This window comes from Somniosus microcephalus, chromosome 6 (genome assembly GCF_052327205.1).
Source record: "Somniosus microcephalus isolate GS21.2 chromosome 6, FLI_Smic_1.0, whole genome shotgun sequence".
NCBI lineage: Eukaryota > Metazoa > Chordata > Chondrichthyes > Squaliformes > Somniosidae > Somniosus > Somniosus microcephalus.
The window spans coordinates 68,593,699-68,618,812 of record NC_140992.1 but is presented as its reverse complement, the minus strand read 5'-3'; the positions used below and the strand labels follow the sequence as shown (position 1 = coordinate 68,618,812).

At 42.5% G+C, this 25,114-nt stretch overlaps 1 protein-coding gene across 4 annotated transcripts in view; it reads right to left on the bottom strand.

Moving 5' to 3' along the window:
* Window positions 1-23,809, bottom strand: part of golim4a (golgi integral membrane protein 4a) — a 141,976-nt gene extending 118,167 nt beyond the window's left edge. Inside the window, exons 1-2 of one of the 4 annotated variants that reach the window (XM_085990366.1) lie at window positions 23,175-23,809; window positions 1,922-1,996 (exon numbers count right to left, since the gene is read on the bottom strand). In XM_085990366.1, the coding sequence (XP_085846492.1) occupies window positions 1,922-1,996; window positions 23,175-23,361 (262 nt within the window). In that variant the 5' untranslated portion in view covers window positions 23,362-23,809. The remainder of the gene's footprint in view (window positions 1-1,921; window positions 1,997-23,174) is intronic. The other 3 variants (XM_085990367.1, XM_085990368.1, XM_085990369.1) reach the window with 3 other exon arrangements.
* Window positions 23,810-25,114: the final 1,305 nt, after the last annotated feature.

Here is a 25,114-nt window from a genome sequence, read left to right as displayed (position 1 = left end):
TCACTGAAAATGTATCCAAAAAGAAAATAGTGCCCAGTTACAAAGCAGAGTGGAGGACTTGGCATTGAGAACTTTATGCTTCCATTTCCCTACCCGATGCAGCTTGTTTTCTGTGGTTCTTAGTAAGTTGCATGTAGTTAGGTGAATGGCATTACAGGGCTTCAGTTACCTCCTTAATGGAGCAGTACACGCCAAAGCAGCTCATTCATCAATTATCCCCCGAGAGATCCTTGCAACATTAAAATTGAGGGCAATGGTGACCAGCATTGCTATTAGTCTATTGCAGATTGAAAGGGGGAAAGAAGATGTATGAGGGTTGGTGTGGAGTGCTGGTGCATGATGGGGATTTGGTTCTATATAAAAATGGTCAGGAAAGGCAGTGCATAGCATTATCTCACATAATCGCGTAACTGGGCTGGCTACAAGATAATCGCGTAACTGGGCTGGCTACAAGATAATCAGAAACATAGAAATGCAAATGTTGCAAGACAAAGGGGATGCTCAAGATGTGTAACCGGCCTAGAAACCAGACGGCCTAACAATATCCCAAGGACATGAAGTAGATCAGGAAGCAGTCAACGATTCTTGGGACTAGGACAAAGGGCCAGTAAACAAATGCTGATAAGAGATAAAACTGATGTTATAACGCAGAACATTCTAGAAGGTAGGTGGGAACAATGTATAGCACATCAAACTGTATGTATAAATATCTACTAACTGCTGTAACAATTCAGAGAAGCTTAACAAAGGCGGAAGCAGGCTGTCTCCCCACCAGTGGCCGCCCCACTGGTGCGAATAAAGGCTGTTTGGACCCCCAATCTCGGACTTGTGTTGAGTGATTTGAAATTACTCCACAACATAGATGGTTGATTGTCCCTGCAGGTTATTGTGGAACAGCACCTCATCTTTCGATTAGGTACTTTACCGCCTTCTGGACTCAACATCGTATTCAACAATTTCAGACCATAACCTCTGCCCCTATTTTTTTTTCACATGGCAGCTGTTGATGATTCTGCCATTCCCATTTACACCTCATCTAGACTCATCTTTTGTTTCTTAACTTGTCCCATTACCATCTCCTTTTGCCTTACACCATCATCCCTTTTGTTTTTTAATCTCTCCTGCCTTCCACCCTATCACAGACCTTCCCTTTTGTTCTTTCCTCCCCTCCCCTCCCCCATTTTCCTGCCCCTGCACTTGCTTAAAAATCTGTTACATCTCTAACTTTTTCCAGTTCTGATGAAAGGTCATCGACCTGAAACGTTAACTCTGTTTCTCTCTCCACGGATGCTGCCTGACCCGCTGAGTATTTCCAGCATTTTCTGTTTTTATTTATTATAAAAGTTACAACCTCCCTGGTCAATCTTTGCCATGCAGGCTTTCTTTTATAGACCTGCTGTATTTATACTCCCAGATCTCCCTCTCCTTCTCCACTACCACCATAATGACGACCATAATTTACCCAGGCAAGGCCATTACAAACTTTCTTGTGGTCAGAAGATTTTAGCACTAATCTCTGTTCTCCTACTACCTACTTTTTACATATATAATCATCACATATGTCAGGAATGAATTTCTGTAAAATATTAATCTTTCAATGTATTTTTACAACTGTAGAATTCTACAACAGTTGCTGAATCTTGGCCACTGGCGGTGAAGACAATGACATCAACGACTTGCATTGTCTTTAACGTAAAAAAAAATCCTAAAGCACTTCACAATTGGCTGCCACCAATGATGAGATTAAGAGATGAGGGACACACAAAAGGCCAGGTCAGAGGAATCCAGTATTAAAAGCTTGCAAGACCGCACCAGAAAAAAAATCCTTGCTTTTGATGAGGGCCTATGCCATTTGTAAATGAACAAGTAAAAATGAATGAACACATTTATAAAATGTCAATGTGACTCAATGTTTCCTTACCTTCTTTAGCTTTTTTGTGTTCATTTCTTTCTTTTTGTAGTGATTTTTCTAATCTTGATCTATGTTCATAAACAACTGTAAGAAATAATCAGCAGTTGAAGGTTAGCTGATCTGGTTCAGTATACATCTTACATTTGAATTTTGCACTTGGATCTATTCAGACATTACTACTTCCTACTGCTGACCAAAATGCTTATCTCTATAACAAATATCGGAATCTACGAATGGTGAAAATAACATTAATTATGTTGTGAATTTCAATAGTGTTCAATCATTTTGGCAAACATTCTCCACTACACATATGCAATAAATATCGGGCCGTAATTTGCGGCCCCTACGGGCGCGTACGAGGTGTGCACACGCCCATAAGGGCTGCGCAAGTTCCGGGTTTAGGCATGCGCTAAAACCCGGAACTTACGATCTGTCATCTTGACAGATCATCCACATCCCCGTGAAATTTTTACGCCTGGTAAGGCCTGCTTTTACCAGCGTAAGAGTTTTAAAAAAACAGAAAAATAAAATGTTATCAATAATTTATACATTTACAAACTTAAAGTAACTTTATTTTTAGCCCCTTAACACATGTAAATTTATTTTTCAAAACATTGAATTTTTGTTTTAAATTAAATGCCATTTTAATTAATTTTAAATATGTGATTTTTATTTTATTTATTTGATGTCTAGGTGTATTTTTTGGGGTATTCCCATTCATGCTTATGGGGTTTCCGTACATACGGAATCCCAATAAGCATGAATGGGGATCCCCTTCTGTCATTCGTTGGTCTGGCCCACGTGATCCCAGGGGCGCTCGCAAACTGCCTGCGCCCCTGGGATACGTGGGCCTCTACCCGCGGGTACCTGGGATCGCGAGTCTCCGTACCTCCCAGACCACCAGGTAGGCACGGATTTTATTTGCAAATTCAGGGCCATCAAGTTAACAGGTGCAGCAATTTCTGATTAAAATTTTTGTACCGCAATAGCACCTTAATAACAGTAATTAAATCAACCACATCAAGCAATTAACAAAAAGCAATTTCAACTCATAAAATCAAGCAACTTTCTCAACCATATATGAGGACATTTGACTAAATCTAAATAGGTTATTCTCATCACTGGTGAGGCACATTTGGATACTGTTTGCAAATTTGGGCACTACGGCCTCGAAATTCTGCCCAACGGTCTGACCTTGGTATAATATGGTCTCAAATCCCAGAAATAGGATACTAAAATATTCTGGACGCCCACCTCGTGGATCTGACAGGATTTCTGAGTAGCGCTTTGTCGGGGAGGGGGGAGAAACAGGCCAGTTTGCCATTGATTTTCAGGCCCCACATCTTCCTACTGGATACTTCCTTGCTACTAGGCCCTTGCTCAAATGGTAATCGATCTCTCTGGGATCGAGTGTGTCACAGGACATGATGCCTTTCTGTAGCTATGGGACATCTCTGTGGATAGAAGCTTGCCAGGTGGATAATGAAAATGTGAGGATGGATGAATGTACTGGCATTTTGCTCAATAACCTTTGGGGATTAGGGAGTATTTACACATTGAACTTTCCCTCAGGAATGGGTGGGCGAGAATTAGAGTCCACTATAGGGTAAATTGTATGTGCTATGTGGAAGAAGCAGACAATGGGCTGAGTGGGGTTTTCTTGTTTTGCCCTTTATGTTCTTATGCCGGCAAGAAATCCAGAATCCAGTGAGTGTGCAATGCTCACTGAACGCCTGATTTCCCAAATTGCTTTTAGCCACTTAACTCACCGCCTGGAGAGAACACCAACAGAGAGAGCTGGTGTGCAACACCAGGAAGCCGGCTGCAGGTACATTATTTAAAAGGATCATCAGTAATCACTTGCACCTGTCAGGTTGGTGCAGTTTCAGCTACTGCAACAGTTTTATTGAGTAATTTCAGGGGGGTTTTATAGCAGGAGTCTTGTGGCAAGTACAAAGTAGCTACATGTATTCTTCAAAGATTCAAACTGCAACACTTGGTAAGATTAATGGGGGCTGTACTGGCATGCCACCTTGCCTTCCAGGATCTACAGCGGAGGGAGCGTAGACAGCGAGAAAGACAGGAACATGTGCGCAGAGGGAGGAGGATGAGGACAAGGAGGAAGAAGACGAGGAACAGGAGGGAGGAAGGAGGCAGCCAGATAATCAGGCTTTCGGATGGGTGATCCATGATGTGTTATGCCACCTCCCTCCACATAGTGCAGCAGACTTGTGGTGAGGGCCTCCTGCTAGTTGGTGGGTACAGGATTGCCCGCCTTCTCTCCAGCGCTAAAACCAATGCCTTCAAAGCTTCACGGGAAAACCTGCGTGCTCGCTCCCTGGGGTGGCGATCTGCCATGAGGATTTGTAAAATAAGTGCTACTTCTCCTTATCCTTCTTCTTATGGTTGTTGAGACAGCTGCACAGCCAACAATGCTGAGAATGAGGTGCTGCAGCATCAATGAACCTCCCCTTTAAGTAGTGAAAAAAGCCCATGGCAATCATGAGTTGTGATTAGACTGCATCCGATATTGGTCTAGCCTTTAACTGTAATGCCAATGAGCTTAGGTTTTCAGATTTGATATAAGACTCCAATCATTTTATTGAGCAGTGAGGACGAATTTTGCGTGCAGTCTAGAGCATTTTCGCCTGGCACTAATTCACCATCTTTTGTCCTAACACCACCCATTTCTTGGCTATAACAATGTTCTAGCCCTTTATTCCTTCATTTGACTGTTGCTGTCTGAGGCTGAATCAGACTGTTCACAACCTCGGCATCCAATTTGACCCTGATCTGAGCTTCCGGCCACATATCCTCTCCATCACCAAGACTGCCTATTTCCACCTCCATAATATCACCATTCTCTGCCCCTGCCTCAGCCCAGCTGCTGCTGAAATCCTCATCCATGCCTTTGTTACCTCCAGACTTGACTATTCTACTGCTCTCCCGGCCAGCCTCCCATCTTCCACCTTCCGTAAACTTGAGCTCAGCCAGAACTCTGCTGCCCGTATCCTAACTCGCACCAATTCCTGTTCACCCTGTGCCCGCTGACCTACATTGGTTCCTGGTCCAGAAATGCCTCGAATTTAAAATTCTCATCCGTATGTTCAAATCCCTACATGGACTCACCCCTCCCTATCTCTGTAACCTCCTCCAGCTCTACAACCCTCCGCGAACTCTGCAGTTCTCCAATTCTGGCCATTCCCTGATTTCCTTCGCTCCACCACTGGTGGCCGTGCCTTCAGAAGTTTAGGCCCTAAACTATGGAATTCCCTCCCTCAACCTTTCTGCGTCAACCACTTACTCTCCTCCTTTATGACACTCCTTAAAACCTACCTCACCTGTCCTTATATGGCTCGGTGTCAAATTTTGTCTGATAACCCTCCTGTGAAGCACCTTGGGATGTTTTATGTTAAAGGCGCTATATAAATGCAAGTTATTGTTGTTGCCAACTGAGTTATCTGGAACTGCTTTCTTAAAAGAAACAGTTTCCCGAGTTGTAAGGGAATCCACATCAAAGTGCTACTGGGGTTGGTTTGCTTTCCTTACCTCTGATGCCTATAAGCAATCCCTTCAACTTGATATAAATAAACAGACATATACTGAGATATTACAAGTTTGGATTTTATATGCAGAGATCACAGCAATCAAGTTCGCAAACTGCCATAAACATGAACTCAGTAGCCTGCTTTTTAATGCTGGGGTTGTTCTAAAGGGTATCGCTGAGGGAAATGGGTAATTAACAGCTCCGTGCACAGACATTTTTGCCAGTTCAGCAATTCTTCCTGTTCTACTGTACTGCAGCCTGTATAAGGCTGAGCATGCAACGTCTCATTGAGGGGTTCAAACTTGCATTGAAAGTTTACATTACAGATTCTGATCCAAGCTCAGAATTACTAGGGTGATTAGTGAAGAGTTACATTTTGCAAGGAGTTATTGTTAAATATTATAATCTCGTAGAATCTAATGCATTGATAATTTGCTATTGCTTAATTTATACGTTTGCTAAACCCAATTTGTAGATTAGGGCCTATATCACATGGTATGCTGGAGTCGTATTTTGTCCATTATCTGAAGAACTCGGATGACATGAGCGGTCTTATGTCATTTCCAGCAAATTACAATAACAAGGGTGTACTTTTTGACTCACACAGCAAGAGGCATTTTTTCTGCTCTTACACACGGTTAGTCAATGAAAACTTTTGCAGAGGTGCACAATAGTATCTATTAGCACAGTCATTTCCTTCAGAGACAATTTGCAGCAATTATACTGCTTCTAGTTTTATATAGCAATAAATTTATAGAGGGTGCTTATGGACGTCAACATAGCATCACTTCACTAAGACAGTGAATTCAGACTCCAATGCAGCAGGTCAACAAACCCCAGATAAATAACCTTTGGAAATGATCACTATAATGATTAGGTTTAATCCCATTGGATATATCATTCTTCCCACACCCCCAATGCATGATTTATCTAAGTAGATTTGCCATATAGTGCTGAAGCAGGATTACTAATCAATTCTTGCCATCAATCTTTGGGGTGCTATTTATCTAGTAGATCTAAAGACATCAGTCACAATAAAACCATGTCTCCAGAGCCTCTGCAACAAAATAACCAGGTTGTAATATCCATTCTCTAAGCCAACATCCCATATCTATGCATCTATCTAAATGACAGTTTTCTACAGGAATTTTTTGATGGCATAGTAATTGCTTATACCTAAAAGGATTTATGTATAGGACTCATGCTAATAGCACTATACTGCCATACATTTGTTAAGTGATTGTCTACCAAACAAAAAGATGCTGATTAATCGCCCTCACGTGTTGAGTGTGGCTTTACTTGACACATACCGGACTTGGATACATTAATATTCATTTAATCATTTGCTCCTGTGCAGCATTAGCCTGCCACTTTATAAAAAGCTCTGCAAATATACTGCCTCTTATCGAAAATACAGAGTAAAAATATTAAGGATATTTTGATTATGAAGCTTATAACAGTAAAAAGTATTGAACAAAGGTCAATTCTCTAATCTAATAATCAGGAGATCAATGTCTCTTTTATCAAGCTTGGCTGTCCTAAATAATAAAAAACCTGAAGCCATTCTTAAGCAATCAGATTTCAGCATTTAAATAAGTGATTTAAAAACTATTTTAACTATAAATACTATAAACAAATATTCCATGATTTCTAAATACTTACATAAGAACATAAGAACTAGGAGCAGGAGTAAGCCATACGGCCCCTCGGGCCTGCTCCGCCATTCAATAGGATGATCCAATGTTCACCTTAATCTTTGTAATGATGATCATCTTAAGACAGGTAAAAATATCAGTACTCACAATTATGGCAACATAATAAGTAGAGCTCAGCACCTAGAGGGGGCCGATGACCTTCTCTAGTGGTAGAATGGTGCCAGTCGGAGCCAAAGAATGAAAAAAGAATGTTTTTCTTTGGCCCAGTTGGGCCTTGGGTGGCATCAAATGGAGTGGTAAGGTGCTACTGAAACTTATAAGGGTAGATCAGGTTGGGCTGGGATGATTACTGCTGATGTGACCTTACAGGCACTAGTAGCCCACCCTGTCACCAGGATTTCAGACAGGGTGTCCAGCCTAAGGTGGACAGGAGATCTGTTCTGTCACATGTACACTGGCGGAGCAGGCCCAATAAGTTTGGGGCCTATGGGGGAAAAGTTCAGTAAGTTAGCGCCTCCCATTTTCACCTGCAGAGGGCAGTAACGGGATGCTGATGCAGTAGCACCGGGGCGATGCAAATCTAGCGCCGCACGGCAATTTCGTCCGCCACCGGTGCAAGGTACTGCCGGGGACTTCAATGTGAGGCAGATGGTGACATCAGAGAGCGTGAAACAGTTTCAGCCAGTGGAGCAGTTTGTATGAGTAATTTCAAGCTTTTTTTATCAGCAGTCTTCTGGCAAGTGCAAAGTGACTACATTTATTGTTTAAAGATTCAAACTGCTACACTTGGCAACATTAATGGGGGCTGTACTGGCATGCCACCTTGCCCTCCAGGATCTATGGCGGATGGATCGTAGGCAGCCAGGAATACAGGAACATGTGCGCAGAGGGATGAGGAGGGACATCAGGGCTCTCACCAGGAGGCCTTACCCTCCGAGGGTATTCCGACAGCACTTCTCTTACCTTCAATTAAGCGAGGAGCAGTGTATTAGACGGCTCTGCATCACCAAGGTGGTGGTCACAGAACTCTGCCACCTCCTCCAAACAGACCTCCAGCCTCACAGCAGGATGACTTAAACCCCAGATCCCTTTTGCACACCACATGCCCATCATGCCATCCCTGTGTCATGCCATATTACAGCGTCCTCCTGGGAGCAAAGGTGAAATGAGAGAGACCACAAAATATTACAAACTCCATGAATAAATGTATGCATAAACAGATCACATATATCACAATCATTCTAATAACTAATGACCCTTGTGCCTGGCTTAGTTGAATAGCTGTCATTGTGTGCAAGGTGTGAGATGTGGGTGTGAGCGTTGTTAGGTAGAGATTGTTGGTGGGTGAGCACTGGAGGTCTGGTGCTTTGGGCAGTGTGTGAAGTTTGTGGTACAGATGGTGGTATGTAGCATTTGTTTGAAGCATTCAATCACCCTGACCACCCAACTGAGGTGGATCTGCCATGAGCACACCTGCTTCAGTCCTCCGGCTCCTCCTTCTTGTTGTGCTTCTCCTTGATGAGGCAGCTGCACAGCCAGCAATGCTGAGAATGAGGTGCTGCAGTATCAATGAACCTGCCCTTTAAGTACTGGGAAAAGCCTGTGGCAATGATGAGTTGTGATTAGACTGCACCCGATATTGGTCCACCCTTTGAGTGTAACACCACTGGGCTAGGCCTTTAAGACATGATTTAGCGCCAAAATCATTTCTTTGAGCAGTGAGAATGAATTTTGCAGGCAGTCTAAAGCATTAGCGCCTGGCGCTAATTCTCAAACTTTTCTAAAGATACCGCCCATTCCTGGGCTATAATGAATTTCTAGCCCTGTCAGTTTAAAACAGACTTCAACCAAAGAAATCTTTAGATGGTCACCATACATCCCTGTTTTCTGGGGACAATCCCCGGATGAGGTACTGTGTCCCCGGGCAAACAATGTCCCCGGTAGAGTCCCTGGTTCACGAAACTCGGTCCCAAATACACTAGAGCAATATTCATTGGAATATATGCATATCAAACCGTTCGACAGAATCACAGGGCTGGATTTTGTCAATGGAGACGTGCTGGAGGCGGGACTTCTGGTTTCCGGGTTTCAGTCCAGCCCCCAGCGACGTCTGACGAACACACGCTATTTTCCCTTGATTGGCCTTGTTCCAGCCAATTAAAAGGAAAGCCGGTGACAGATGACATCAGCGTATGACGCTTCATCTGTCGAAAAAATTTTGACAGATGAATTGTCAGTGTTCGACAGCTTTAAGAAGCTGTCAAACACTGACAATCTCTGTTCTAAGGTGAGCCCTTGCACAAAGGCTCACCAAGACCTCTCTCCTCAGCAAAATGCTGCTGCATCCGAGAATGCAGCAGCCATTCTGTCATCTCTGCCGTTGAGATGAGGCACCCCCGGATCCTCAACAGTTGAAGCCTGCAGAAAGAAGCAAATGTAAGGAAACTTTTTCCAACACCTTACTTACCTGTCCACACTTGCACCCATCACTCACCTCTACAGCTGACATTTCGACCCCTCTCACCCCCGCAGACCCACTGCTCGCCTCGCTGACAGGCAGTTAATTGGCTCTAATCACCTTCCTGCCACGAGGAGACGGGTCCCTGCGCGATTCGGGGACCCGCCTCCTGGGAAGATGGCACGGAGGTGGGTTGGGAGCGGGGTCGGTACCCACTTCCAGTTTCTGCCATTTTCCCGGCAGACCCGGCTCCAAACACGCTTCCTCAGGGCTGGGAAAATTCCCCCCTATGTTTCAGGTCAATGGACTGAACAGTGTTATTCTGTTATTTATAAACGATGTCTGAATGCACTTCAATAGTGTGACATCACTTCCACAGTAATTATATGCACACTTAGAATCATAGAAATTTACAATACAGAAGGAGGCCATTCGTCCCATTGTGTCTTTGCCAGCTGAAAAAGAGCTATCCAGCCTAATCCCACTTTCCAGCTCTTGGTCCGTAGTCTTGTAGGTTACAGCACTTCAAGTGCATATCCAAGTACTTTTTAAATGTGAGGAGGGTCTCTGCCTCCATCCTTTCAGGCAATGGGTTCCAGACCCCCACCACCCTCTGGGTGAAAAATATTCTCCTCAAATACCTTTTAATCCTTCTACCAATTACTTTAAATCTATGCCCCTGGTTATTAACCTCTCTGCTAAGGGAAATAGGTCCTTCCTATCCACTCTAACTAGGCCTCTCATAATTTTATACGCCTCAATCAAGTCTTCCCTCAGCCTCCTCTGCTCCCAAGAAAACAACCCCAGCCTATCCAATCTTTCCTCATAGCTAAAATTCTCCAGTCCTGGCAACATCCTCGTAAATCTCCGCTGTACCCTCTCCGGTGCAATCACATCTTTCCTGTAATGTGGTGACCAGAACTGTACACAGTACTCTAGCTGAGGCCTAACTAGTGTTTTATAACTTCCTTGCTCTTATATTCTATACCTCCGCTAATAAAGGAAAGTATCCCATTTTGCATTTGTAGTGTATATGTGCAACTGTTAAAATATAGGCTGCTAAAAAAATTTGCCTCGCTACGCTGCGCAACCTACATTTTCCGTCCTGGGTACTTTGCCGTGTTCCCACCCTGTGTCTCCCCGGGTTTGGTTTAGAGAATATGAGAAATATTATTCCAATAGTTTGGGAAACACTTGGGTTGTTTGGGTCACAGCCCCAGTAGCATTTAAACTACAGCTAACCAAATTCTGAATCTTTTGAAGGATGATGGATATTGTATTTGTATATTGCAATCGGACAGGTGCCAGCTAAAACCATGAAGTAATCTTTGTGCTGCAGAACAGTTGCTTTCATTTGTAAATCAGACAGGATGCAGAAAGCTCATCCTAAAGCCACTTTACAACTGCAGTGGGGGCGGGAAACTGTCGATAGTGAATCGGCGCCCGTTATACATGACACACAATTTTCCTTTCTATTGAAGTCTCTGCTGAAGTCGAAAATTACCCCCAATGCCTCATCAAAGCACTAATTAGTTATGCAAGCCTTGGATGAGTTGTGAACTGTTCTCATCAAGTGGTTCTTTATTCAAGCTGTTCCACTGTGTCTTTGATCTGCCTTGATTGGCAGTTCTGTGATCGAGGCTTCTTAGACCGAGCTATATGCTGCGGGCTCTTCACCACATTTTTACTTCATTTTCAGATATGTCTAAAGTCAATTTCTGAGCTCCATGTGGATGTGTCAAGTCCATTTGCAGCAAACACAAGTAAAAAAATTTGGAAGAGAGCCCAAATTGTAACAATGACCACCTCCAGGCTACCCCCTTGCTGCCTTAGCCTACAAATATTTGTATGATATAGAGTTAAAAGTGAATTATTCTCTAAAAAAAATTTCTGAAAGACACCTGATTTCTAAATATGGATGTACATCATAGCATGGACATTCTTTGTGACTGTGATTATAATGCGCTACCACTCTTTGATCTCTCCACAGTATTAGACATGATCAACCCATTCTATCCTTTTCAACCGTAACTCCTCCACGATCCAACTCAATGGCACCTCCCTATCCTATTTTTTTCCAATGTAGCTAGCATATCATCTGCATTGACTTTTTCTCCCATCCCCTCAAGCTCACCACAGGAGTGGCCCAAGGTTCTTTCTTCCATTACCTTCTATTCCTCACTGATATGCTATCCCTCAGTAATAATTTAAATTCAGTGCTTTAAGGGATGGAGAGCCAACAGAAGTCAGCAAGGTCTTGTTGAGGTGAAGTGGCACGGTTGGTTTACAAGACCCAAAGACAGATGTGTTCACAGGAAAGGATTTGAGTAGCCATGAATGCTGGGGAGATGTTGTGATGGGTGTGTAGTCAGGTGGAATGATTTTGATCTAATGAGAATATCTGACTAATAATCTGCTGACATATTTCCCTGGCACCTGAGACAATAACCTCATTTGAGTCAAGATCCTCCTAATATTGGCTTCCAAGATGCCACCCAATTTGCACTGAAATCAATGGAAATGAAAATCGAGCAGTTTGTATAACGGGAGGCCGATCCACAATGGCAGTTTTACACGCTGGCGGCAAGTTGAAAATCTACCCTATAGTGTCTGGTAAGGTGACTGTAAATTTGAATGGCACAGAGAAAGAAATGGATTGGAGTTGAGAGTGGATGCTAATTTTCATGCATTACACGTCTGGGTAGGAATCATGAAATGAATTGTCCGGCATCAATAAATGATGGAGATTATTTGCAGGCGTGATTTCAAACCGCATACCAGGTGAGATTTTACTCATCTTGAGTTCCTTTATAATTCTATACATGTATGACCATGAAATAGTTTATTCATTCATTTTATGTTTTTGTAAAGAAAAAGAAAGGGGGGCTCTTATTATCATTTTGGCATAGTTGCAAATATTGTGCTTTGTTGAAAAGATGATATATGTGATTTGCAATATGTCTCATTAATATACATTCTGCTGATAAGTTAGAATAATTTTTGTTTTTATTCCTGTTGCTATACCTTTATACAAAAGAACAAACTACAACTGGCAAGAGTGAAGGTAAGAAACAAACTATATTTTTTTAAACAATAGCAAAATACTGCAGATGCTGGAAATCCGAAATAACAACAGAAAATGCTGGAAAAACTCAGCAGGCCAGGCAACATCCGTGGAAAGAAATTAGAGTCGACGTTTCGGGTCTAACCCTTTTTCAAAACTGGAAAGGAAATGAAATAGATCGAAAGGCAGAGCTGGGAGAGAACAAAAGAAGTGAAGAGACATTAAGAGGTATTCAAAACGAGACGAGATGGTGATAGGACTAGTGGAGACAAAAGACGGCTCAGATTAGGTGTGAAATGTTCTGGCAGAATGAGAGACAGCTGCCATGTGGGAGAGAGAAAAAAAAGGAAAGGTGGGAGGGGGGGAGGGAAAAACCAAAACAAAGGGGAGGATAAAAAATAAGTAAAAATGTAATAGGGGCCGAGGTTATGATCTGAAATTGTTGAACTCGATATCGAGTCCGGAAGGCTGTAAAGTGCCTAATCGGAAGATGAGGTGCTGTTCCTCGAGTTTACATTGAGCTTCCGTGGAACAATGCACAAGGCCAAGGACGGTGAGGTCTGAGTGGGAATGGAGCGGTGAATTAAAATGACAGGAGACCGGAAGCTCGGGGTCACCCTTACGGACTGAACGGCAGTGTTCCGCAAAGCGGTCACCCAATCTGCATTTGGTCTCCCCAATGTAGAGGAGACCACATCGTGAGCAGCGAATACAGTATACTAGATTGCAAGAAGTACAAGTAAATCGCTGTTTCACCTGGAAGGGGTGTTTGGGGCCCTGGACAGTGGGAAGGGGTGAGGTATAGGGGCAGGTGTTACATCTCCTGCGCTTACACGGGAAGGTGCCAGGCGAAGGGGAAGGGGTGCTGGGGGTGATAGAGGAGTGGACTAGGGTGTCTCGGAGGAAGCGGTCCCTACGGAATGCTGAAAGGGGAGGGGAGGGGAAGATGCGTTTGGTGGTGGGATCACTTTGGAGGTAGCGGAAATGGCGGAGGATGATCCATTGAATGTGGAGGCTGGTGGGGTGAAAGGTGAGGACAAGGGGAACCCTATCGTGGTTCCGGGAGGGAGGGGCAGGGGTGAGGGCAGAAGTGCGGGAGATAGAACGGAAATGTACTTAATCCTAAATAATTACATTGTACTACAGCATATTTCTTAACTCACAGTATTCTTCAATTACGTGGATTGACTGGAGAAGTTGTTCCCCTTAGCGCTAATAGCCTCACCGTTATTCCTATCACAAAATCCAGGCCCTTCACATTTGATTAAAGTTACCAAGTGTTTTTAAATTATTGAGATGATTACTTAGTGTTTGGACACAAACAATAGAATAACTACTGCTCTCCCTCTTCCCTTCCTAACAAATTTCAAGCTGAACAGATAATTAAAGAAAAATAAGGCTGGTGTTTGAAAAATGTAAGTTGGCAGGTTAACACAATAGCAGATTTGTTTAGGTTTTAATTAATAATTAATTTTGGCACTGAAATTATTCCCTGGAACACTTACCCCAATTTATTAAAAAATATTTTCCATAGTTTTTCACCATTACAGTATGTTACAGTATTTTGATGTATATCTTTATAAGCAATCCAATACTTTGATAAAACTTGCATAAAGGTTAACAGTGATCACAAAACTCTGAATTATAATTTGCAGCATACATACAAAATACATAGACGTCTTATCATTAGTCAATGTCTAAAGCAAATAAACAACATTTGAATGCTGCAGCTTGGCTCAGGCACAACATATTAGTGGCAGAGTAATAATTCATATTTTGACTACGAACAATCTGCCTACTTTTTTAAACTAATAATAAATCTCTAAATAAAATCATTTTTGACTTTTCCTATCTGATAGAAATGAAGATTTTAAATTCAGCAAAATTAAAATTGTAAACTTAATGAGCCCTTGTTTCTTTTATGTGAATAGGTTTATTTTTTAATGCACATTTAAATAATTAAGAAATTAATTGAGAAACTGCCACCTCCCTCCAACTTAACTCTAAGGGGGAAAAATTCAGCTGGTTTGCGCCTCCTGTTAGCGCCTTAAGAGGGCGCTAATGGGGCGCAAAGCAACTTGCGCCCGTGCGCGGAGATGTGTGCGCCACTCACGAAATTAACTAGACATTTTGAGGCGGCACTAAACATTACCGCCACGATCTCCTGCACCGGCAGATCGGGACGTCAGTCGAGTGTGCAACGCCCCGGTAGTGCCCCGGACCGGATATTGAGTGGCGCCCCCTGCCTTACCGCCTGCCGCTAGCAACGACAGGTTGAGGGGAGCATTTGCAGTCAGGAAGGGACTGGGCGAGCGCTATTTAAAGGCGACCGCTTCCTGCCTTTTTTTGTTGGTGACATTTTTGCACCACGCATTCTGAGAGAGACTTCTGGAGAGATTCAACGCTGTGTGAAGGAGTTTTGGGTACTGAGCAGCACTTTGCAGGTTCATTATGATTTGCCCTTCCTTGTATCGATTTAAAAGAGACTGTGGGGGCTGCACTCAGCTCTTTCGCTGGGTCGCTCCATTGTTCTTTCCAGCAGATTTGATGTACAGGTCTCTCCAGGCCGAGATTCAAGGCTGCAATGAGCAGGATGTGGATGGAGAGCAAGATCAACCCTCCCCTTTAAGAACTGGCCAGAGCCATTGTGTCTGTGTTCCATTGCTGACTGACATCACGAGCTTCGCCAGCGCTCTGAGGTAGCGCCTCGCTCCTCGGCCTTTGTGCCTTAAGACAGTTGTGAAGCGCCTGATTTAGCGCTTCAATCACCTCCAGGGGCGATAAAAGCCAAGTTTGCAGTTGGAGACAATAATTAGCGCCAGGCGCTAATCTTTGCGCCCGGCCGATAATTGCGCCCCAAATGGGGCGATACTGAATTTCTCCCCAAGTCTATGAGAGTAGCAGAAACAAGGAAAGTTTACAGTAAATACAAGAAACTCTCTGGTATCCGGCACCAACGGGGCCGGGATGGTGTCGGTTGATTAAAAAATTCCGGATGACGGAGAGGGTTATCTACCGAGGCTATTTTTAACAAACAATGCGTCAGACTCCTGTTATTGAGGTGTTCGGACTTTTGACAGTGCCAAGAAGCCGAGTAGTGGCAGTTTGGAGAACTACCCACACTGACTAACTCGGCCACCGCGGGAGACTCGGACTTGGACTCGGCAACATTTCCGGTTATTGAGGTGTTTTCAGAGTATGAATTTTGCCAGCTAATAGAGAATTCCGGATATTTAGGTGCCGTTTAAATGAGAGTTTCCTGTATGATTATCTACCAGGATGCATACAACTGAGCAGAACTATACAACTATCCGGCCTCGGGTGACTGTCTGTGTGGAGTTTGCACATTCTCCCCGTGTTTGCGTGGGTTTCCTCCGGGTGCTCCGGTTTCCTCCCACAGTCCAAAGATGTGCGGGTTAGGTTGATTGGCTATGATAAATTGACCCTTAGTGTTAGGGGGATTAAATACGTGGGGTTACGTGTTGGTGTAGGGGTTACGGGGATCGGGTGGGATATGTGTCGGTGCAGGCTCGATGGGCCGAAATGGCCTCTATCTGCACTGTGGGGTTTCTGTGATTCTGTGATATGCAAACTCCTTGCTCTAGTGGAGTAGCGGGAATGCTTATCTGATTTAAAAAATAATGTAAGATTTTTATGAGTTCCGTATTTATTAAGGTAAATAAGATCAGTAAAAGAGAAAAGAAAACTTTACAATCTTTTGCACCTAGTGTCAACATCAAGCACTCACAGGTTCAGTATCAGTGGTGTTGGATGCAGAGCAAAACACCCGCAATTTGCACCGTCAACTTCAAAAAGGCACCCTCTACTAGACTACCAAAACATTTTGATATCCCTCACAACCCATTCTTGTAAATTCTTTCATGAAAACTATTTATTTCTAAATTAATTGCTATTTGTACTGCAGACTCAGTTACAGGGAACTCTGAGCTTATGTCAGATATAGATTTGTGTACATAGAGCGTTAGCTTTGGCTCAGTAGTAAGACCGTCGCCTCTAAGCCAGAAAGGCTGTGGGTTCAAGCCCCACTCCAGAGACTTGAGCACATAATTTAGGCTAAAACTAAGTACAGTACTGAGGGAGTGCTGCATTATCACAGGTGCCATCTTTCAGATGATATTAAACTGAGTTCTCTCATCCTCTTAGGTGGGCATCAAAAAAATTCCATTCTATTCGAAGAGCAGGGGGAGTTCTCCTCGTGTCCTAGCCAACATTTATCCTCAACTAATGCCACTAAAAATAAATTATCTGGTAATTTGTCTCATTGCTGTTAGTGGGACTTTGTTGCATTTGCCTACATTACAGTGACAATATTTCAAAAGTACTTCATTGGCCTTGAAGTGCTTTAGGACATTCTGAGAATGTGAACAGTACTATATAAACACAAGTTCTTTCTTTCAGGCTGTTGGCTGAAGAATCACAACATCTGTAATCCTACAGCTAATGATACATAAAGACAAACAGCTCCTTTAAATCACAAGTCCATTAAATGGTCAGACTGTGCTTTGTGAGGGAACTGCATTTATTAACATTTTTATAAAGTTTAAATTAAAAATAGCTCAATTTTGAGTTCAATAGTTGATGCTATGTAAGCAATGAACAATCTCCACAACTGTCATTTTGTTAATGTCATTCATTTTGACAAATTCCAAAATTCTAAGGCAGATCAACTGCCAAAAAAGCTTGGTTTGGGAGAGGGGGGTGAAGAGAGAAGAAGGGAGATGACTTACATTGCTGCACAGTTGCATATCTATCTATTATATATATATATATTAGATAGATTCAGTATGTGGGCACACATTTCATTGAATTCTCATTGTAAGTATCTACAGTACCTGTTACTCCAGTAGGTGGTGCTGTGTTAGGTATTCTCAATGTTAAAGGTGTTATGCTTCCCTGTCACGGCCTGTGACACAGACAATAGCTACTATTTTCTGGGGAGACTATAACTTCTACAGCCACCAGGTTCTCACAAATCGCTCAAAATTCTTTCTGAAATGCTTTTTGCATCCAACAATTTTTTCTCAGTAACTGACATTTCAAAGGTCTAAAATTTGGGTTTAAGCAAAATTTAAAAAATCAGAAAGTATTATTTCACAATAGCATGATTATATTTATTCATTGAATTGTCTTTGGAATCTTATAATGCTTTCATTAAAGGTGAAGGCCTTGACCTGTCCCAAGGGTCTAGGACAGGATTGGCGCTGTTATTTTGTGAACCGCATTTGGTTTGTGTCATCTGTGCATGTGCACTGTACCTACTTTCCCAGGATACATCAGTACCATTCAGTCAGCTGCACTGCTGGAATATTCTAGCAATTTCTGCTCAAAATGTTTCAAAATTATTTGAAGAGGTCAAGTTTATAACTCTTTATTTTTATGTCATTTGCACCTTAGGATGCAAGATATGCTCACTGGTCCATAGCGTCCAGTATTGCTATGGGGGTGGCGGGAGGCCTTTTAATTTTTAAACCATTGACAAAGCCTGTGCAAATGCTTGCAGCTCAATGGATGGCACAGGCCACAGGAGGTAGGTTTTAAATTTTCACAAAAAACTTTTGGTGGAGGCCGCCAGCACCACAACAACGTGGCTGGCCTCAACCAAAGGACATACACAACAGAACAATAACCCTACTCCTAGGCCAGGAACCCCTTCTAAAATATGGTACTGATCTAAGACCAGAAGATTGGCTGGTGTTATGTACCGCAAGTTTGAATATGCACTCCAATTCAGCTCCTGCAGAAAATCTAGGCCACTGTCTTTCGTTTCCACACAGAGCAGTGAGGGTAATTTGGAAGAACTGCAACATGATATAAAGGTCCAAATGCAGGAGAAACAATGGCCCAGAGTTTGCTGGAGAGGAGCATCTCATGATCTGCCCCATTAGATTTTTTCCTCACCCTTCTGCTCGATAAGTCTTCACGTCGCAAATTGCTGGAAGTGCGAACTGATAATGACGCGGCGAGGGCAACAGGGCATCTGGGACTTTTGTGAACGATGGGACCAACAGTCTGTCTCCTTAGCCAATGATATTTAAGGTTTGAGAAAGAAACAGAGAAACAACAGAGAAAGAAATAGGGTGAATTAGTGTCAAATCAGGTACAGAAAGAGAAATAATGAGAAAAGAAAGATTGGATTAAGAGAGCGAGAAAAAAAGACAGAAAAGTAAGAAAACAAATTTTAAAATTTAACTTAAATTTTTAAAATCTCAAAGAACAATTATACTACATGCAGGAATGAAATTCCATAGTTTCAACTGTTCCCTTTCTGGGCTGGGGAGTTTGAGTGGCATTGCAGGAACATAAAAGCTCATCAATCAAATGGTTCTTACATTGTTATGTACCAGCCCTAACTTTCTGCAGCAAGTTTAATTCTTATTTAATGCTCAAATGCAGCAATTTCTTGAAACACCCGAGGAGGCTGACAGCGAGCTGCTGTTCTTGAGCGGAGCAGCACAAATCATCCAGCACTTTGTGGCGATTTACAACTCAAGGGGTATCTCTTCCTCGCCACAAATTGCTGGGCGACTTACACACTGATAATGGTGTGCGCATTAAAGTCACAGTTATTTTGCCAACAAATTCTGGCCAATTCAGTAGCATTGCAGGACTGCAGAGACAGGGATAAATAAAACATTGTAATTTGCAAGGTAATGAGATGTTTTATTTTCAACTCCCAAAAGCAACAAGCTAACTTACCTTTGGCTAGTTAGCAAATGGACACTTTCCAGACAAAACACAGATCTTGATCTTCCCACAACTTAACTAGTTCGATGGGATATATCCAGCATTGCCTGATCCAGTCCTCTATCGAGCCATTGTGTGTGTTGTGGTAGCATGCGCAGTGCGCAAAAGGAAACTGCACCTTGACCGTTACCAAAAAAATTGACAGAATGTGCACAATCTCCGGGAGATGCAGGCTTAATGGGATTTGCAAAGATTTAAGATTTTACTTTACAATAAAAGAGATCCAAAATGTACCAAAAATGTGCAAAGTAGGAAATAATAAACTCTTTTATGCAACTGGTTAAAACAGAGAATATTATGTCAACAACCATCCTGCAATACTCTTGAGTAAAATAAAAACATCAAATTCACAGAGCTCCAATTCCCCAATGTTATCAGTAGCTGGTGCTGTTAACAGCAGATCCTATCAAGATGAAACAAGGTCTTCGCCAATACAGCTGGTGCCTACTAAGAGTTAGGTAGTAAATGTATACTTCCAAGTTCATTTTACAGTTTAGATTAAGTGATAACAGTGAATTCCTGCCAAGTACAAGACACTGCCAGGGTGTTCAGTAAACTCATTTAAAGCTCAGACTTTCATTAATAGGAATTAACTGGCGCAGACACTATGGCCCAGAAATTGGGCTACTTACTGGCATGAGTTACCACTGCAATCTTGGAAAAAACGGCAGCTGCCACTCTAACGCCGTTTTCTGGTGCGGGACTTGCCGACCATCATTTTGGTGAGGGCCTTAGCGCTGCCGACAGCAGCACTGGCCCTGGAGATGCAAATATGGAGAGCGTGACGTCAGTCGACCTGCAATGTCGACTTAATGCCACGCTCTGCAAATTTGGACCTTAGCACTGAGTTTAGCACTGCGTCATAAGCTCACTCTGAAAAGCGAGCGTGCAGCAGACTGACAGATACGCTGTCAGCAATTCTTAACGGGACACACGCATCTTTCAAGTAAGTTTGTATTTAAGCTTTTCGACTGGATTTTTAGGTGCGGAAGGCAATTCAGCTTTAAGAGCTGAAGACTCCCATTTGGGAATTCTTTTTAATGTTAACTTTTTTTCAGAAGGTAGTTGAGCTGTAAGGGCTAAAAACTACCTATTCTTAAATTATTTTTATTTTTTTCATTTTAGAAGGCAGTTCCCCTTTAAGGGACCAACACTGCTTTCTAAAATGACAGCATTGCTTTCTGAAAAGGCTGTTCTTGCTGCAATGACGCTATGGCCATGCTACATTTAACGGCCTTGCACGGTGAGTTAGCGCTGGGCTAATGTTAATTAGCAACCAGCACAAATATCCCGGTCCTGCCAGTACCATCAATTTCGCCGGCCGTTAACTCCCGCCCGCGGTGACACCAGCAAGTTTTTAGTGATCTCAAATTTCTAGGCGTAAAATCGTTAAACAAACACCAACAACATGATTCACAGATTCTTTAATGGTCAAAGTTTTGACTCTATCATTATTTAGTTTTAATCTGTTATATTCTCCCAAATAAAATTACATTGTCTTATTTTCCTTCTGTAAATACATCAGCTTTCAAAGTTCAATGGACCAATGGTGGAATTTCATTAAAGTGTAAATATCAATCACCTGATATTCTTCAGTTTTTAAGGGAACAAAAGTCAAAGTCATGGTATTCCAAAGAATTGTTTCCCCACAGTCCAGCATTTCATTTTCAAGATCAAAAGATACAATGTATCATAACTTGTAAAATGTTTTGATCTTTGATGATGAAAATAAGCAGTCTATTTGCTAGTTTGGCAAATTGTCGGTGAAAACTAGAATGTTTTAATCTACTGTTTTTGAAGTATTGAAAAAGAACCTGTTATGACCAAGCAATAATAAAACATGCAGTGATAGCTGGTGTACATTATTTAAGAATGGTAGAGTATTCAAAACTCATCAGCTCCACTGTTTATTACCAAGGGGAAAAAGTCAGAATGCATCGTTTTTATTTTCATTCTCAGATGCTGGCAAGGCTGGTAATTATTGCCCTTCCCTAGTTGCCTTGAGAAGGCAGTGGTGAGCCACCTTCTTGAACCGCTGCAGTCCGTGTGCTTTGATAAAACTGAGTGGCCACTTCACAGGGCAGTTAAGGGTCAACCACACTGATGTGGGACTGAATTCTCATATAGGCCAAAGCAGCTAAGAACAGCAGGTTTCCTTTCCTAAAGGACAATCGTGAACCAATTGGGGTTTTACAACAATCCAATAGCTGCATGGTCACTTTTTTTTTACTGATAAAGAGTATTTTTAATTGCAGATATTTTAAAACTAAATTCAATTTTCAATTTGCCTTGATGAGATTTGAACTCATGTCATCATCTAGTTTAACCTATTTTCAGAAACATTTATGGACAGTAAGTGATGTTTTTCACTTCATGTAACTACTTTTATGAGTGTGAAAAGCACTGGTCGAGACTGTGAACAGATCAACAATGCCCACAGAATGGAAATGAGCTTGTGGTTTGGCAAACTATCAGCGAAAGCTCGACCAAAAGGTGAACCTCCATAGTCCAAACGGGATATTAGTTTTAAATCAGCGAGTGAGAATTACTCATTTTCTCTGTAACTTGGTGTAGAACCAAACGGGGGAATCCCAATTCCGAGTACTGAGATTCCTGCATTGAAAAGAATTGGCACCCACCCTGGGGACTTCTGAGATCTCCAGGACGTTGAATTCTATGAACCGAGTTTATAAATCAGGACGTTACAGTCTCTGAGGAGTTCCGGTGCATTCTGTACAAACTCAAGCCAGTGTGAAACAGCCTCCTGATGAGGGCCTCGCACAGCAGGGCGATCTCGAGTTACACTCCCACTTTTAACTCAAAGCTCCCCCAAAACCCTTGTGCCTGAATGCATAAGTCTATAGTAGGACAGAAACATTGCTGCTGGGGAAGGTGCAGTAGAAAACGATTCACCGAGGCTGCCGGACAAATGGGGTGATTTTAAAACCAGGATAGTTTGGGGGGAGAAATGAAGGGTAGCTGAGGAGAGATATCCGAGCTCCAGGAGCGCTTTCTCCAGCCGCAGTTGGAATCGTTTCATTTTTGCAGTGAAGATCATAGGTCGGAAAACTGAGCAAACGTGTCAACGGACAGCAGCAGCAGAGAACGCAATTCCTATAAACTGCGTGCATTGGCACTGTCAGATTTCCTACTATCCCCCGCACTGATCTGGTGCCAATGACAGAAATGTAACTGAACGGTTCAGCAACACACCAGCCGACTGCTCACTTCAGTCACGCCTCTTCGCACCGCCAAATATTTACTCTCCCCAAACACAAACTCTGCGCCGAGTTTTTTTCTTTAGATTTATTTTGTTCTTCTTGTTGTTGTTGCTCAGCCGAACTTAAACACAGCTTCAAATGAAACAGGAGATGCAGGACTCCCCCACCCACCCCCGTACAGATCAAGATGACACTGCAAATGAATCCCACACAACATACCGCCGCCGCCACAGGCAGGAAAAGAAAATCTGCTTGCAACTGTCCTGGGAACCTGAGGAATGCCGGCCGCGCACCCAGAGTGTGGAGATTACACAGACACCGCCAACCAAGTGTTAATACTGCTTGCAGCAACACCAGCCTTTTTTCATTTAAAAAGTTTGTGGAATTTATAGTCTTGGCCTTAAATATTGACTAATTTTAGCTAAACTAGACACGATTAAGCAACAAAGCAGCTGGAGTGTAAGTTTGGGAGGACGGACGCGTGTAGACACCAACACACAAACCACACACACACACACACACACGAAAGATGCTGGAGCTTTAACACTTTACCTTGCAACTGTGCAGATAAAGCCTCCTGGTGCTGCTGGTACTTCAACGCCAGAGTTTCAGCCTTCTTTAACTGATTATGCATCTCATAGTATAGCAACAAACCATAAAGAAACCCAAAAACTATTGTAAGAAAGAACAAAGTTTGAAAAATCTTTTTCTGTCTCCTGGAACACATATTATTTCCCATATTCCCTCTTTTTCCCTCCAAAACGTGAACTTTGAGCCTCCAAATCGAAGAAGTCAGGGTTTCCACCCCCCCCCCCCCCCCGCCACAATTCAGTCCAATGTTTATTTTCAATGAAACAAGAGCATATTAGGGCGCAGCACTCAGTTGCAGAGAGACATTCCTACAACTTGAGCTGTTTCTGACGCTGAAAATCCTTTCCAGGTTACAAGTTGCAAAGCCCAACAAAAAAAAGTCTCCGATCCAATTTTAGGAATGAAGTAAAATGTTGCCATAAACCGTGCACCGCTGTATAACCTGTCTGGCTGCAGCACCCCGTATACTGAAATGCAGCTTTGTAACAACAAAGTAGTATTTGCGTTTAACTCCACACGACAGAAAACTTCCAGGCCCTTTTCCCCAATCTCTCTTACGTGTCACCTCCACTCCGCTACAGCCTCACAGCAGACAGGAAATCCCACCCCCTCCCACACGGATTGGTAGCATTCCCACCCTCACCATTACTATTGGAGGATTCCACGTCCCGCACCCTCTCCTGGATAGATGGTTAATATCAGGCAGCAATCTCACGGTAACAGTACGAGTACATTGCAGGCGTTCGATGAACATTAGCATCCCAACACGTTAGAAGTCTTCGCAAGCAGCTTATGTTTAGTACCTAACGCATCTTATTTAAAGGACGATAGCAAAGTAAAGGATTACGTGGTGCCATGTGTGCAAAACAAAAAGTCCTGTTTTACACGATATAATGGGGGGGGGGGGGGGGGAGTTTGAAGAAATAGTCTTCTTTCTCCAAGTCGTTAAAAATTGCGAAGACGATGAAGCTTGGCTCCTCCAATGAGCACAGCGATGGACAGAATACAGTGTCCACAACGTAGATTTCGGAAATGTTATTCTCACGCCGGAGAGCACAAAAAGGAAAAGACACACTGGTGTGCTGGAGCGTAATGGAAACTGGGGCTTGCATTTGTCTTCACAAAGATAGGGCCAATGTTTGATGTTCCCAGCAGAAAGTGTTCTAATTTCGCATTACTTTGTATTTCATATAACAGCATGTACAATTTTTATTTATTTTGCTTTCCAGTTATATGATAAAAGCTCCATTATTGGAGCGTTAGCCTAAATATTGGCAAGATGAAGAAAAACAACCGAAAAATACACAGATTTTTTTTTTTAAGGCAGAAAGCTGAACAGATTAGTGTTGCAAAAAAAGGGAGAAAGACCAAAACTAATCCTACGTGACATTTGGAAACTCTGCTTCCTAATATTTACCACATGCCATAGTTGAGAAGCTGAAATAGCTTCTGGCATTGGGGCCAGGTCCCTGTTCTTACACCTTGTTTAAAATGAAAGTCTGACTCCATAAATTGACTTTTGTGAACTACCAGAATATGATGCTGCAGAAGATAAATATCCATGATGAAAAACTCAACCTTTGAATGAAGTTCACAAAGAAAATGCAATTTTTTAAGAAAGGAGGAATTTATCAGTTTGGCTCTCCATGTGTATCCCTGATGTGTGGAAATTTTGCTTCTTTCTTAGTTTGTTGACTGATCTTATATACATGCCTAGCTTTTTATAAATAGGATGGACAGCAATACATTGCAAGGTTTTGTAGTTTCTTTTACCCAAGGGTTGCTTGGGTAAATCACTCATAAGAATTTACTCTTACTACAGGTCCTGTGAAACAACTGGACAAATTCTTCACTATTACTGCTGCCACATAGGCCTTTGCCAAATTACCTCTACCAACTTG